General features: G+C 33.1%; 1 protein-coding gene across 7 annotated transcripts in view; it reads right to left on the bottom strand.

The window, feature by feature from the left end:
* The window catches only part of LOC148614644 (beta-1,4-N-acetylgalactosaminyltransferase bre-4-like), a 39,727-nt gene extending 22,753 nt beyond the window's left edge, over positions 1 to 16,974 (bottom strand). Inside the window, exons 1-3 of one of the 7 annotated variants that reach the window (XM_088588883.1) lie at positions 16,851 to 16,974; positions 5,409 to 6,020; positions 3,544 to 3,776 (exon numbers count right to left, since the gene is read on the bottom strand). In XM_088588883.1, coding sequence (XP_088445009.1) covers positions 3,544 to 3,776; positions 5,409 to 5,766 — 591 coding nt within the window. In that variant the 5' untranslated portion in view covers positions 5,767 to 6,020; positions 16,851 to 16,974. Of the gene's footprint in view, positions 1 to 3,543; positions 3,777 to 5,408; positions 6,021 to 10,449; positions 10,619 to 11,345; positions 11,598 to 16,336; positions 16,569 to 16,624; positions 16,778 to 16,850 lie in introns of those variants that run through there. The other 6 variants (XM_088588886.1, XM_088588887.1, XM_088588882.1 and 3 more) reach the window with 6 other exon arrangements.
* Positions 16,975 to 17,068: the final 94 nt, after the last annotated feature.

The raw sequence follows: 17,068 nt of genomic DNA, 5'->3' as shown, positions 1-17,068 counted from the left end.
TATACAATTGTATATTTGCATTGATATTGTAACATAATTTGTATGTGTATATTGTAATTAACCTGGAGCTAGGCCTTTGTTAAAATTATCTGTAAAAGGGACCTGTGCCGTTTTCCCCAGAATTCTGACCATAATTTCAAAAAGTACCCACTTGTCCAGAATTTTCATTAGTCTTTAGACAATACTCTTATTGGTCCCAAAAAAGCAAATTTGTGAAATTTGGACAGATGAAAAGCACAAATATTTGCAACAAAAATTGTTGAAAAGGCATTTTCAACAAAAAATTTTGGTCTAAATAGAACACTTCAAGTCGGGAATTCCCATAGAAGCCTATTTGCAACCATCACAGTGTACGATTTTTTGGTAGTAAGAAAAAACATATTTTCTACAAGAACAAGATGGTTGATAATGTGCTTTAGGCGAAAAAGTAACTTTTTTTGTTAAAAAATATAAAACACTGAAACAGTAAACATTATGTAGCTTATTACGACCATAATTGTTATATAGTGTTCGTAGCCCAACTGGTTTGAGAATCGTAAACTGCATTAGTTTAAATGCGATGGTTTTTGGTTTGATTCTGACCCGGGAATATTTGTTATGTTTTGAATTTTTTGGTAAAAATATTTATTTCTTGCTTTTGATAATCGATCAGTCATATTTTATCACAGGAAAGCTCGTATGTTGTTACACCTATTTTCCACCTGTTTCCAAATCAATCAAATATACCATCGATTCGTGACATATTTAAATGCCTTATTATATCATTTACTTGTTAGTACGTTTCAATGAACAAAATAGCAGAAAGCTGCATGGCCCAAGCCCTTTAGCTCAATTTTTAGTACATCAATATTCTGCATGTGAGGAAAATTGCAACGTTTTTGCAAATGAATGGCAATAAACTGGTACATGTAAAAATTATTTTCTATCTTTTAGAAAAATTTACATTTTATTTGTTACTCATCACTTATATCATGTGAGGTACATATAACACAAATCATGTCGGGTACACAGGGCACAAAATGATATTTTCTGGGATTACAATGTACCTTGTTGCCCCTGTCGGACAAGGTAGGTGACGACACTTGCATCTAAGTTGACACAGACCTAAGTAATTTTACTTTAAACATTTCATTTTCAAAACAAAAATAAGATTTACACTAAAAATATGATAAATAGTTTTTGGTGAAATAAATATGCCTTCTGCCCTAGTTTGAATATACTGATTTTTCAAACATTGTAAAATGCACTTTACTATATCCAAAGAGTAAAAATTTTGTGATCTCCAAATATTTGACGGACCACAATTAAAAAAAATTCGTTATGAATGTAATTCACTTGTTATCAAAGCTATAATTTTTTTAGTATACATAACTTATATTTTTTAACAATATTGTAAAAAAATATTTTGGTCGCACAAAAAAAATGACCATTCTTATTCAAACTGTCAGAGTAATTGGATATTTCCTAATTCACTATATAAACAATACTGCTTGGTGGCAAGTTTACAAAAGTGTCGATCTAAATCATCAAAACCCCAAATTTCAGAACAATAGAAAAAAATTAGTTTTATCAAACTAACATTCGATCGACTAGTTACTGCGTCTACAGCAAAGTATACATAGCTGTAGTATCTTGTTCGTTCAAATACTGTTTTGTTCTCAAGTATAAAAGCTTTCACTCTATGCACAAAAAATAATTATCTTTGATATATTAAAAATTATTTTTGCCCATTTGGACCTGATGGTTGAGGCTATTGTGTGACAAAAGTTTGTTTAATGAGACCAAAGAGGTGATTACATTTGTGCCATTTTATTACCACGATTTTAAAAAGAGGACACATCTTTAAGAAAACCAGGTACATAAAGTAACAATGTGTTTGCATGCTCCAGTTGCCGTGGTTCAAAAGTTTGTTTGTTTGTTGGGGTTTAACGTCCAAGCAGCAATATTTCAGCAATATTCAGACGATCCGTGGTTCAAAAGAGCTAGACTAGTATATGTCCAGTTTGATTAACAACTCAATAACTTCGATCCAATCATACAATGAACTTGCACACCGAAATAGGTAGTCGTTAACCCCTTCGACCTGTTGTAATGAACACACATAGCGAAAGGGTATTCGTAGTCAAGGTCTTTACCCCCAGGCAGTTACACACAAAAAAATATTCCTATCAATAAGATGGTATCATTTGAAAAATACAATTTCCGTTTACAACTACAGTGTAATGTTCTTTAAGAAATAGTAATAAATACTAGTCTATTACATTCCGTTAACTTAATGTATTCATTTTACTGGGAGTAAATACCGGTAAATGTTACACTATGACCAAAAGCCATATTGTGCAAACATATCATATAAAATTTAAATATAATCCCTGTATGAATGACACAATGAGACAAGCTGTCCCCAGGCTATTATATATTGTTAGTAACACGTCATTATGGTTAAAATCCAAGTTTTACAAAAATGTAAGCAACCAAATTTATCGACCCCATTGGATCCGCCTAACGAGCATGTATCACATTAGCACACTGGTTTGTGTGGTTAGGTCGGCTGCAGTTTTTATTTATGACTTAACAATTTATTACTGTTTATTAACAACGAAAATTTCATATTTTTGACTGAAAATTTCACATTAATGAATTAGTCTGAAATGACGATTAAATTATTAATCTTCGACCAAATCACGCTCTTGACTGTAAATAACATTTGATCTGAGTCACAACTGACCCCTGCTATGTAAAGGTTTGAAATTATTTTCCTCCAGGTCACGTGCTCAAGATAAAGTAGTTAGCCAGTCAACATTTAGCAACATCTGTAAGTGTACTGGCGAACCTTCATAACGGTTAAAGTTGTGAGTTCCAAGACCTAGAAAGTCAACACAGCAGTTCTTAGTCACAGCAAGAAACGCCACAAGACCCACGTTGCATTAAAGAGTACACCAGAGAGTCCATGACCATTAATTTCTTAGTCAAGTGTCTCGAAGGCTGTTCTCCGCAAACAACACCAATTGGTAACTAACTGCTTTACTACAAGGGACAGCCTTGCGAGACCCATAACTGGGTAGTCAATGCTCCCAATCACCCCTATTAGTTGTTGAATCCGTGATTATCCTTAACATAATATATACAAAATGCACTAACAATAGATTATAACTTGTACAGGTTCAATAACCAGTCTAGCTGCGAAATCATAGCTCTTGATCTTTTTTTTTTTTTGATTTTGCGATCTAGACGTTAAGAAAATACAAAAAAATAGTTACAGCTACGTTTCGCAGCTACAACCAGTCCCACATAATACCAACACTCATAATTATTTTAGAAATAAAAGATACAATAAAACATATCCCGTTTGCAAGCTCAATTTTAAACAAACAAAGAAAATATTAGGGATATAAGGATACCAGTGATTAGCTTTACACAGCGGAAGTTCAACAATCCAATATATTTATTTCAGACAACGAACTTTAATAACAATCGGACTAACGGACTTCGGGATAAAGCCAATAGAGGTAAGATTATGGGAAAATTCTTCAATTAACGCACCTGTTCAACAACATATATCCCATAGTCAAGTTCCTGTCGGTACAAAAACGGGTGAATGTTGTACAAAAATGTACGCAGTTGACTATCTCTGTTTCTGAACGGTATAATGACAGCTACCCTGTGACGAGGATGACAGTGGGATGGTTTGCCTCGACCCCCAACGTCGACCCATGGGTACAACCTTTCTAGGTCTTTATACGATGGAGATTCGGTATATGTAGCTAATTGCCCGACTGAAAATTAAAAAAAAACATTTTACATACAAAACATACACAACCTTGCATGAAAAATTATCAAATTACACAAATCTATCATTTTCCCATAAGGAAATGTACAACCATTACAGATTCCTGTAAATAATTTTACCCAAATAAAAAACATACAGACAGGACAGAAACGGAGTGTGTACATACCAATCACTATACCTAAATCATTTTAAACTGAATTTGATACATTATTCTGTCACAAATATTTGTATATGTGGTCAGATACACTTAAAATGATTAATCTAAATCGATGAATCTCATAAAAGCAAATATCCTTTACAACATCCTTAGTTTTTGACATGTTATTCGTGCCATTATAGAGACCTCTATAGTGTCTCGTAACAGAGCAATTAGTACCCCCTTAACATATACGAATCTTATGAATCATCAATTCTTGATCATTCGCAAGCAATCGCGTTTTTAACTCGTAGGCATTCGTAGTCAACTCTTAACAATTCATAGACATTCGCAGGCATTCCTATCGATTCGCCAAATTAAGGAGATGTTTTTTTTGTTTTTTTTTTTACATGTCTAAAATTTTTACACGAATGACTACGAATCTTTATTGAAACTTTAATAATTCTTAAAGAGCTACCAAACCACTGTCAACCATTCTTAAGGCATCGTTAACCGATCACAAGATCACGTAAAGCATTCACCAGAACTTTCATGATTCTTTTACGATTCGTGTACGAATGATTGAGATAGTTTATTGATGAATTTTCGAATAAACGCGAATTCAAACGAACATTTAGCGAATATATAAACGAATTACTTGTCCAGGACAAAGCGGGATAGGTTGTTGTGCAAGTGGGTGAAGAAGTCTAAAGAATTTTTGGTACAGTATATTGACTAACATGTAAAATGCTCGAGGCTGTATGGCTTGAATCTATATGACAAAATGCAACCCCCATTGTAAAACATTACCGTTCGTAAAACACTCGTAACTAAACCGGAAGTATTCGTAAAAACTTGTTATCTGGTCATAAACCATCGTTGATTATTTGTAAAAGCTTTAACCAAATGGTAACAATTCACATTGTATTCGCAATAACTCTTGACAATTATATCGTATGCATTCGTAAATTGATCGTATTTAATCGCAACGAATCGTAACGCATCGCATTTATTCTTAGTAAATCGTAAAGTGATCGTTCATACTCTTAACCAATCATAAATCTCTCGTAAAAGTGGCTTCATTAGCAAATTACGATTCTTGTAAATTGTGGAGATTCACAATAATTCGTAAGAAAGACATATAAAGGATGATAATGATGATGACCGTCATCCATCTTCATAACTAAAATATCTTTAAGTATTTATTTACATTTGAATTTAGTATTTGAGGGGACATACATGTATATTGAATCTATAGGCACAGATTATTTTATCGCTACTTTTTTAATCTTCAGATTAAAGTAACAGATATTCCAACTGAATTTTCATCACAAGGAAATTCTCAAAACTGACAATAGTCTGTCCACTGGATAAAATGTACACAAAATTATGTTCATGTACATTCCTAGATAATATTTCATATACCTCGACTTTTAGTCCATTATTTAAAAAAAAATAAAAACATGAACTAAACTTGCATACCTAATTTTGAAGGAACTTCAGGACAGACGGGGAGACAATCTTCAGTTGAATTAGTCGAATTGCACACATAAGTTACATCATTATATTTAAGCGTAGAAATTTCAACCCCTGGTTTTAACACTGTGCTAAGAGAATCCCTTAGACGTGCTGTCTCTTCTCCAGAACTTTCTTTTATATAAGTTGAAGATGCCACGTATAGCTGCTCCGAAACCTGTACCCATCGTGACATAAATTTCAAGGCGGCCTGCTCGATTGATAAGTTAAATGCTATTTGTATCGTTATGAGGAATAGGAGAACTAAAAATAGAGATCTAAACACAGATGATTTGCTACAGAAACGATCGTTTGAGTCCCCCATTCCATGAATATCACTTCTGTCCGTCGATTCTCCTCGAAAACAAATCCAGTATAGATATCAATAAAAAATACTGTATAAATTCCAATCACTATTATCCAATCGAATCACTTGCGGAGCATTTATGAATATCTTTAAATTTCCTTGCTTTTAATTGTTTGATTTTGTTTATCCCGAAGTTAACTGCTTAGGGCTACGAGTGTTTGGATGAATTTTTCCTCTCTCCGACTGATTCTACATCTGTTGCACGTACCATCCTGAAATTACAAAATGAGATAGAGTACAACGAAGCTCAATAATGCAAATGAAGAGAATGCATGAGAGAAAAAGCGAAGGATTTACCGATTGAAAAAAACAAACATATTGATACGACTGCGAGGACAGGTAGTCGATATTGTACACGTGCTACAATGAACATGTAGTCTAGAATAGGGCTTATTGACTCACTGGCATACCAGGGTTGTGTTCTTTGAACTAAAATGAAAATTAGCGCAAAAGAAATGCATCGGAAATAATGAACCGCAAAGGAAGCGGGAGGTTTAGCGTTATAAAACCCGAATCAGAAGTGCCTGTACCAAGTCTGAACCTGTTTGTTGTACTGCTTAACTATTCCTTTTGGCTATTGCCTATCTCTACAACTGACTTTTCTCGTCCGCAAGTTTGTGCAACCATCCTCCTTTATATTTGGATACTGATATGCCGGGTCAGGGGAAATTAATATGTCGGGTTTTTTATCCCAAAATCGACTTATAAATACCCCACAAAAAGGAGGAGGGTTACTGGGGAAGTTCAGACTATATTTCAACAGACAAAAACGTTGAAGAAAAATCAATAGTGCACTGATTTTCAAGTTTGTATTGAATACAATTTTAAAAAAAATATTCTTAAAATTTTCAACTTGTTTCACGTTATTCTTAAACTTGAAGTCCTATTGTATTGTATAAGGAACTGCTTTTGGAAACCGGCATTATCATGGCTTTGACATTGTAAAGTGTAACTTTTGGACACTACAAAGTCAATTATCACAGGATAATGATTCCAAGTTTTGTGTGTGTAAATACAATATGAGTATTTATGACATAAACTTTATTTTGTTTTTACCAATCGTGGGATCTCGTCAGGCAAGATACATAGACATCATAATACAACATTTATTACGAAACACACGTTTTTAGTGAACAATACACAATGCATAAGTAAATAAATTAGAATGTGAGGAATATAGGATATTATTACACTATGAAGTGGTTAGTGTACTGAGGTCGCTGTTTTATAAAGAGACAATATGTACATTGATATTGATATGTACAGATATTATAATGAGATTATCCCCAATAGTAGGTTTCCTCATGAATGATGCACCGAAACAATGGGTTAACATGGCTACTGTGCAAAATTCATCAAAGTACAGTGCTCTAGAACTCACTAAGGGGGAATTATTTGGACACTAATCACTACAAATCTAATGATCACAGGAAAATGATTCAAGTTTTTTTGGTGTAAATGCAAGATAAAGTTAATGAGTTAATATTACATTAGACATTATTTTATGTTATTCTATTTGTTAAGTTGCCTTATAAGTTTATATGATGAAATGCATAATTATTCATTCCAATCTGTATGCCCTTAGGAGTTAATTCACACTGAAAATCCAGTAGTTTTTATTGTATTTCAAAGTTATCTCCCTTAATTTTGAATTCTATAGTACTTACATTCTATATAATTTATATCTCATATAAACAAGGGTTCTATTAAAAGCCACATGCTATTTTCTGTTACTTTTGGATTTTAAACAAAATATTAAAATTAAAAATATGTAGGCTTTCCAACCATAAATCACATTTTGCAAGATTCTTATATATCTGGAGTGCTACTTAACAGGAAATAATAGAACAAAAAATAAAGTTTCTTATTTGTAGTAGTTCTCATCATGATCTGTGCACAGGGACGATGAATTTACATTACCACAATGCAGAGGTCATTAAGGGGCGGTCGTTCAGCCAGCTACAGGTGTTATAATGATATTGTTCTAATAACACAAATACAATATATATTTTGTGACAAATTGCTAGATCCCAATAAAATCTTAAATAGTTTTATGTTTATTGATGTTGGTATTTAGCTGGACCATGGTATAAAATATCTCAATTCATCTAAAATTAAAGAAATGGCATTTTTTCGAGAAAATTAATGTTAACTTGCACTGCACTTATACATTTAGGAACAAAACTATATGAATTTCAGACTTCAAACCATGTTTTTGACAGCTGTAGATTTATTCTAAAATATGTGGTATACATTTTTGTTGTTAATGTTATAAACATGTGTTCCTAAGTTTGACTTATGCTTGTGTAATATGTACATATAAAGATGCATTAAGCAATGTTTCAGTGCTAAATTTAATGTATTATTAAAACTGTGAATGAAAATATTTTATTAAGGAATATCCTAGATATTGATTTTAATTAGCCGAACCATAATGGATAGACAAACATCACCATGACCACATCAAATCCAGAAACAGGTACACGTACAATTCTACAAGCACATTATAAATATACAGCATTTTGTATAACTAGTTCTAAAAATGACGACCCAAACAATTGGTAAAATAAAAATTATAACCACCGGTCCGCTCGATTCACTCGATCACAATGGCGGGACAATTCAAACAAAGATATGCTTGTTAAGATTTTGAAGATTTGTGTTGTAAATTGTCTGCCTGCCTACTGTAATAGCAAAAAAACAGAATGACGAACAGAAAAAATACTGGTAAAAGTAAAATTAAACAACCAATGAAAAATGAAGATATAGAAGCCAATATAAATAAAGGTATAAAACTGAATTGGAATGGTCTGGTCTATGACGAATAAAGATATGACAGGATACAGAAAAGCCAAAACAAAAAAGAGAAAAAACTTCTTAATCACCGCAAATAATCATTTTAATAAAACAATAAAACATATTTAACTAAAAAAAATATGAGATTATCCCCAATAGTGATGATGCACAGGGGCAAGGGGTTAACATGGCTGCAAAATTCATCAAGGGACGGTGCTCCAGACCTCATTAAGGGGAAATTATAAGGTTCAAGTGATAAAAAAAGATTAATACCATTAAAACCTTTCATATTTCCTCATGAATATGCACAATTCTGATAACAATTTCTCAGCATCATTATTCATTAACCATAATAATTTTTTGATAGGGTCTAGATTTTTAAAATTTTACAGTAGTTATTTATCAGTTATCATATCTTTTTGTTGGTCAGATAGAGTATCATAGTGAAAAAGGAAATGTATTTCATCTTCGACCTTATTACTACAACATCTTTGACATACTCTACTATGTTGGGGGTGTTATATATCTACCTCTCTCTCAAGTTAAACGGTGAGCAGATATACAAAATCTTGTTATAGACACTGTATTTCATCAAATTTTTTAATCAAATCAAGAAATTTTTCGCAACCAAAATTGGATTTAAAACTAACATATGTACATAGTTTCCCTTCTGAGAAGTTACTGAAATTCTTTTCCCAATCTTTCAACATGGCAATTTTAAGTTCTCTGTTGTGAATTGGTTTACGCCTGTCATATGATGTTAGACAATCATTGATGAGTAAAAAATGTGTGACTGTGATAATGACACCAAGAATGGGCGTATCTTGTAATTACATTTCTCTTCAACAAAATATTGTAATTACATTTATCTGCAACAAAATATCTACAGAATCATCTTTAGTACATATGTACTAGTACTTTAATAATACCAATGCAAATTAAATGCAACAAATAAGATTTTCCAGAATTGATTTCGCGATAATTGAACTCAAATGTTCAAACTTTTTGACAAGATTATACAGGAAACTTTACATGTATTTCGCGAACAACTAAAACCTAGTCTATGCTATTTTTGTTTAAAAAAAAAAAAAGTAACCATTTAACAAAAAGTTCGTTTTTTTCGGTAATAGACGGGAGTGTAGAACGTTAACTAATTTGCCTTTATTCAGGAAACTCACGCGGGAAACAATTTAATTAGATTGGGTGGAAATTGTTGCTGATATGCTGTGGAAACCATTATAAATGTATAAATGTGAAAATTTATAAATGTTATTTCTTAATTGAGACCTTTATTGGAATAAATGTATCGGTGTAGGTAAAATAAACTGGTCATGTACATGTATATTTGATATTCTCATATTCTTCTGCATTTACGATAATATAATGATGTAAATCGTCCACTGGTGACAGTTGTCCTACAGTATCTTACTTAATAGATAATTATAAAGGCATTAGCATCGCTCCCTGGAAGAAAAAAACTTCGACACGAAAAGGGTTGACGTGAATGTTGTTTTTTTGTTTAAAACAACTCACCATTATTTCATATAGACACTTATATTTTCTATATGGACTGATAAACCAATATTGGTTTTAACTGAATTAATTGAGGGCGTAAATTTGTCCTAACATTTGTACAAATAAAGTGGTGCAAAAAAACCCGCAAAATAAACGCAAACAGATATCTCGTTTCTCGGTCATTCCGTTTCAATATCTAAAACTGGACATATTTAACCTGACCTTGACATCCCGTTTTGCTCGGCCTTCAATTTTTTTGTGAATCATTGAATTAAAAACTGTAAAAATCTAACCACATGTTATACTTAATTGAGTATTATTCACACTTACTGATCTATTCGGAATCAAATGAAGGAACCGAGACTGGAAATTTCCGAAAACAAATTTTACCAATCAATAACTTTAAAGGTAATTTGTTTACTATGGTGCGTTTGACTACTCAATCTATCAAAGGTAACCGAACCTATGCAAGCTTTATTTATCATCCCTCACTAAAGTGTACACCTAAAAGAAGCGAGTATGATACATCGTCAAAATCATAATTGTAATTACAAAATAAAATGCAGATATTTACATTTAATGACTCTTGTACACTCGTACATATCATAGCAACAATGGATAACACAGTTACTATGTATACATTTAAGTACACCTACATGTATGTTGTACACAGGCAAATACAAAATTACCAATAGATATAACATCACCGGAATAGCTGGTACCACAATGCCCCTGACTTAAATCATTTAATTTAATGGACTAAATCAAGGTTTTACAGTGCGCCAATACCGGTTGTGATTAAATAGCATTTGCATGTTGTATCATAATCAGTAAATCAGTGGTCATATCAGTATAAAGATTAATTCACAAAAAGCAACCACATGCAGCAGAAAAAAAAGTTTTTGTTTAAAATCATTCAAACTTCGAATATTTGATTAATTATAGCATTTTTGTTATTTTTAAGGTACAAGTATTTTTGTACTGAAATGAAGAGGAAATTTGGCTATGTGGATGAAGTTGAGAACAGCAGACTTGTCATACTATTTTCAATAAATATGACTTGTTTAGTAGTTCATCACCGACACTCACCGACAGAATATTTGTAACATGCGACATTATGAAAAAAAAATCCCATACAATGTCGGGTCATTTATTGAGTGAATGATATGAATACAATGGGTGATATTGAACCAAGGGTCCACTTAAAAAAATTATTTGAAACTTACTCAAAGTTACAATAAAATCCCATAATTAAGAAAATAAAGTAGACACACTATACAACACAAGTATAAAACAAGAAAGCATTTGCTATAGTTTACAGATGAAACTCACTATTGAATTGAAATAAGTCCATGACTAAAGGTATGGTAATAAGTTATCTACAAAAGGCTTAGGTGACACATGTCTAATATCATAGATTATACTCCTGTTTGAAATACTAAATCAATAAAACCCCTCAAAACTCAGATATGTGAAATTTGATTGATTATTGAAAAACACGCGTATCTTTCATCTTATCGTAATGTTGATAACCACAAGTCGTATGGACGGGGTGCGGACGGAATTTACTATCAATATTGTAAAACTGTTATACAACGTAATGTCGTTTCAGGCTTCGTGTATATATACTGACTGGGACACGCATGTTTTTAAATGTTTTATTTCTGTTTTTATCACTATGTCTCATATATATATATATATATATATATATATATATATATATATATCTGTGTTGGTTTTTTAACCTTTAGTCAAAACAAGGCTGCGAAGAGGGAGTTTCAAATCTAAATCCGTCCTCAAAAGGACATTAAAACTGAGGACAGAATCTTAATCTTCAATTTATTTTGACATCTGGTCATCCGAATATTTTTTTTCAGTTGATTCTGTTTGTCAAAAAAGGATAATGAACTAAGTGAAGGCCACCAAACGTTTTCTTATAATTCATTGTAGCTACTTTTGAATTGTGTCATATCTGTGTACAGATAATATCCTCTCCAGTGCTATTCGCCCCGGAGAAAGATTTTATCCTCTCAAGTGCTATTCACCCCGATGAAGACTAATATATCCTCTACAGTGCCATTCGTCTCTAATGAAGATTATATCGTCTCCAGTGTTATTCGCCCCCTGAAGAAGATTTTATCATTTCCGGTGCTATTCGTCCCTAACTAAGACTGTATCCTCTGCAGTGCTATGACTATATCTTCTTCAGTGCGCCCCGTGCAGGTCTGGGTGTTAAAAGAATAGGCCTGCAGCAGCGCTAAGCTTGTCGTAAAAGGCGACTAAATAGTGCTCAGAACCCTGGTCGGGGGCTAGGGCGCTCTGCCCACAAAGCAACTGGGATATGTGCCCCAGGTGGTGGGGTACCCCTGGCGTGTTACATGCTGGGGTTGTCAGGCTATAATACGGAAAACCTGACCGCTAACCATAGTGGTGCACCGTGTTGGGAAAAATACCACGTTCCTCGCACGTTAAAGAACCCTACTGTGGTATTCTCCCGGAGTAGGAACCATAGGACTCCGCCACAGCAGGCTAAATTGCCCGACCCCACCCACCTCTCCCTATTTCCAGTGGCAATCAAAATTTGTCGACCCCCCCATTCTCCTTGTGTCCCATCCCTTTTTCATTTCATCATCATTTCATCATTTCATGTTCATTTTATCATCAATTTCATTTTCATCGTCTGAATATAGCTGAAATATTGCTGCTCGGACGTTAAACCCCAACAAACAAACAAACAAAACTTCTTCAGTGCTATGACTATATCCTCTCTAGAGCTATTCGCCCCTGAAGAAGATTTATATCCACTCCATTGCTATCCCCCAACGAAGACTATATCCTCTCCAGTGCTATGACTATAATTATCCTCTCCAGTGCTATGACTATAATTATCCTCTCCAGTGATATTCACCCCTAACGAAGACTATATCTTCTCCAATGCCATGACTATAATTATCCTCTCCAGTGCTATTCGCCCCTGAAGAAGATTTATGTCCTTGCCAATGCTATTCGCCCATAACAAAGATTATATCCTTTCAAGTGCTATTCGCCCCTGGAGAAGATTTTATCCTCTCCGCTGCTATTGGTCCCTAACGAAGAGTGTATCCTCTCTAGTGCTATGACTATATCCTTTCCAGTGCTACGACTATATCCTCTCGAGTGCTATTCACCACTGAAGAAGATTTTATCATCTTCAATGCTATTCGTCCTTTCTATTCGCCCCTGACGGAGATTGTATCATCTCTCTTCAGTGCTATTCGCCCCTGACGGAGACTACATCTTTTCTACTGCTATTCGCTCCTGAAGAAGATTTTATCATCTCCAGTGCTATTTGCCCCTGGTGGAGCCTACACACTCTTCAGTGCTATTTGCTCCTGGTGGAAACTACATCCTATTCAGTGCTATTCGCCCCTGACGAAGACTTTAGGTCTCCCTTTATTCTTTTCATCACGTCATTTTTTTTGGTTTAGTTACCGTTTTAATGTGACTATTATACTTATTTGTTATTCGTATGTACAAAATTCTTCTATTTTTTTTTTACAAGTTAATGTTCTGTGATAACTTCAAACTTCATAATAAAATTCGAGAATGATAATGCCAAAAACAAAAAAACAAAACAAAAAACAAAACAAAACAAAACAAAACAAAAACAAAAACAAAAACAAAAACAAAAGCAAGCGGAGGGAGCATAATCCAAACAGACTGGACACGATCATACTTAGGTACAACCATATTCATAGGGATGGGGGCTGGGTATTTGCATATTGTTTGAAAAATGATTTAATAAAACAAAAAAAAACTTTTATTCAGCCACGAACAGAAATAAATATATAATTCAATATTCTCACATTACTTAAGCGTGCAGAATTTCAAATAAAACTCTTGTTAATGCTAAAAAATAATAAATAAGCGCCTGCGCAAAATAAATCTCAAGTGTCGAAATTAAATGTTCTGGTAACTATTCTACCAGGAAAGAACGTTTTATACTCAATTAAGGTCTCATGAGAGACAGTGATACAATCATACAAACACAATTAAAACATGTCAAAACATTTATTTTAAACGTGACGATATATTTCTGCAATTTAAATAAAGACTTTTTTCAGTACTCAGTATAACATATTTTATGAGTCTCTGACACACCCGCTCGTACAGCTGACCTTTTTTAACCAAAAGTCAGGCACAATAGGACAACAGTGGATGATTTACACATCCTCATATCCTTAGGGCCAATAACAGTAATAATGACAAATATTTTTAATATGTCTGTTTCCTGCTACCCCACCTACCCATTTTATGCCAATTCTAAAAATTTGACGGTCGTTTTAGCTCAAGTACCGTTAAATTCTGGATTGTTTTCCCATTAATTCAACGTAATGTGTTTTTTTTTAAATGAAATAATTTCCTTCTTTTTCTTGCTGGTACATGTAGCAGGAAACAAGACTTTTTTTACCTCATGTATTGGTATATATAAGCATAAATGTATAATTCGATCTTATATCTTAAATAAAAAGATATCTTTAATTTTAAAGTTCAGTTTTAAAGATTTCAACTGGTATTGTTGCAGAAGAAGAAGAATGTTTACTTTAAAGTGCAATCTGAATATAAAATATATACAAATATATTATCCGATTTTTAAACGTCAGCCAGCCAAATAGGCTTATGATGCACTATTAAGTCGAAATAATAAATACATTTTAAGACTTTAAATTCGAACTTGTATACGAGAATTATATCTATGTCTACCAAACGAAGGACATAGGAAGTGTTACCTTAAGTAAACTTTATGCATGGTGAATATTTGATTATTAAACTAAATACTTCACAATTGTCTTAATATTTTCTAAGACCGCATTTTATCGCAAAAGAAAAATTATTTTCTGATTACCAAACAAATGCATAGTTAGTGATTATGTGATTACAAGTGGTCTCTTAAAATAACCTACATTAAAGGAGCTTGTCATTCTTTACCATTAATATCCATAAATTTTATTTTTCGCATAGAAAAATACTGTCTCGGTCCCGATTTCATAAAACTGGAGGATATCCTTAAATACAGAATGATGAATTCTCCAAATAAGAATTTCATGAAAGAAGAATCGAGGTTACTCTCAGGGCTTCCAATTTGCAGCTTTCATTGACAAAAACATGTGTTTAAGAACGATTTATTCATGTAATATTCTTTTTCAGATATGGTAGGAAAAGATGGACTTTCACCAACATGGAAAAATAGGTTTAAAATCATAACGGAGAAAAATCTAATCAGCACTATAGGACTACTCTAACTACTATAGACGGTTTTATGAAATTTTTTCATGAGGAAATTATCTAGTAATTATCATAAAAAAACGCATTTCAGGATATTGAAATCCTCATGTTGAGATTTTTCATGAAACCCATAGTTTCTGTCGCCCAAATTGTTGGAGGAACACAGACAATTGTACATTGACAAAATAAGAAAAAAATGATGCCTAAAATGACAAAACCAATTGAGCTTATTTTACCCTTTTACAGTTAGACACATTGTTTTATAAACGTGTTTATGTACATGAATGATAAGTTGGTTGTCTAATTTACACACAGTGTACTTGTATGTACGATGACTTAAATATGTGATATGAAAGTAAGATAACAACTCGTATACACAAATATATGTACCTGCAGGAAGACCTATAGGTGAAACTAAATCGTTTTTTTTTTGGGGGGGGGGGAGGTTTACAATTGCGATTAAGATAACAGCCCAGGAATAACAGCAAGCATACCTTAAATAGATACTTTAAGATAAAATTTGTTGATTTCATCATACACACTATGCCTCGTTTTAATTAACTGAAATTCGAAATTGTGTACTTATAACTTTGTTGATGTCTGGACGTCAGAAATATAGAATTTTAAGCCAGTTCTATGATTTCAAAAGTCCGTAAGACTTGAATCAAATGGGGGAAAATTCTAAGACTCTTCTGTGAATTTTTGTGCAATGCCAAAACGAAAGTATGTAACCGCCCATTCTAGAAATAAAAATTACAGCGACAAAGAAGGTGTCAAAAACTTTGACGATCGTGCGTCCGAACTTTCGACGGAGGATGTTAAAAGTGACTTTATTTGTAGATCGACCTGCTATATCTCTCACAGATCCGACATAAAGTGGCAAAACAGTGACAAAAAACAAACAAGCAATCAAACAATAAAAAAACACGTTAGAATGGTTGATCATATTTACCTTGAAATATCAATTGAATTGCTCATTGCTTTTACTATCCAAAAACAAATTAATGTCGAGGAAACGGCACATGATTTTTCTCACGAGTTTATCCCTTCACACATAAATAACAGGAAAAGCATATATTTATAAAACACACTATCGTTAACAGTAATGTAGTTAAGGACTTTCGGAAACTTAAACTGTACATCCACGTAGAAATCTGTCGTTTTCGTGTGTCACACGATTACAAGGGAAATTAACATGACACGGCTCTTAATAAAAATGACAGGTACTTTTAAGTCATACCTCATAATTGTTTTTAACTACCATCAATCTATGGAACATGTTCTTCACAAGTTCTCGGGCAAAATTCTGATCGATTTTTTGACAATTTATGCAAGAATTTAAATAAAACATAAATCATAACAGAAGGGGATTACAATGCTTTCAAGTCCTTGTTCGGTTGAAGTATGAAGTTAGGCAGAAAATACACTTTCAATAAAATAGACATTTTACGTTTTCCTGGTCTTACCTTAGCGAACCACTTGACATTCCACGGTAAACATGAAGATAACACGACCTAAGCGATAACGCAGAAAATTATTATTCTGGTAAAAACCGGAAGAGCTGCGCCGCGTTTGGACATGTTTTTCTTGTTGTTGAAATTTCCGGGTTTGTCAAGCCTTACCGCGGGTTACTTGTTCTTTTTTTTTAAATAAACTCATATTACCTGCTTTAAATGGTATTCTA

This window comes from Perna viridis, chromosome 6 (assembly GCF_037379345.1).
Source record: "Perna viridis isolate PV_CMFRI_1.1 ecotype Kerala chromosome 6, ASM3737934v1, whole genome shotgun sequence".
Taxonomy (NCBI): domain Eukaryota; kingdom Metazoa; phylum Mollusca; class Bivalvia; order Mytilida; family Mytilidae; genus Perna; species Perna viridis.
Note: the sequence above shows the minus strand (reverse complement) of the source record. Positions and strands in the feature narration are given on the sequence as shown.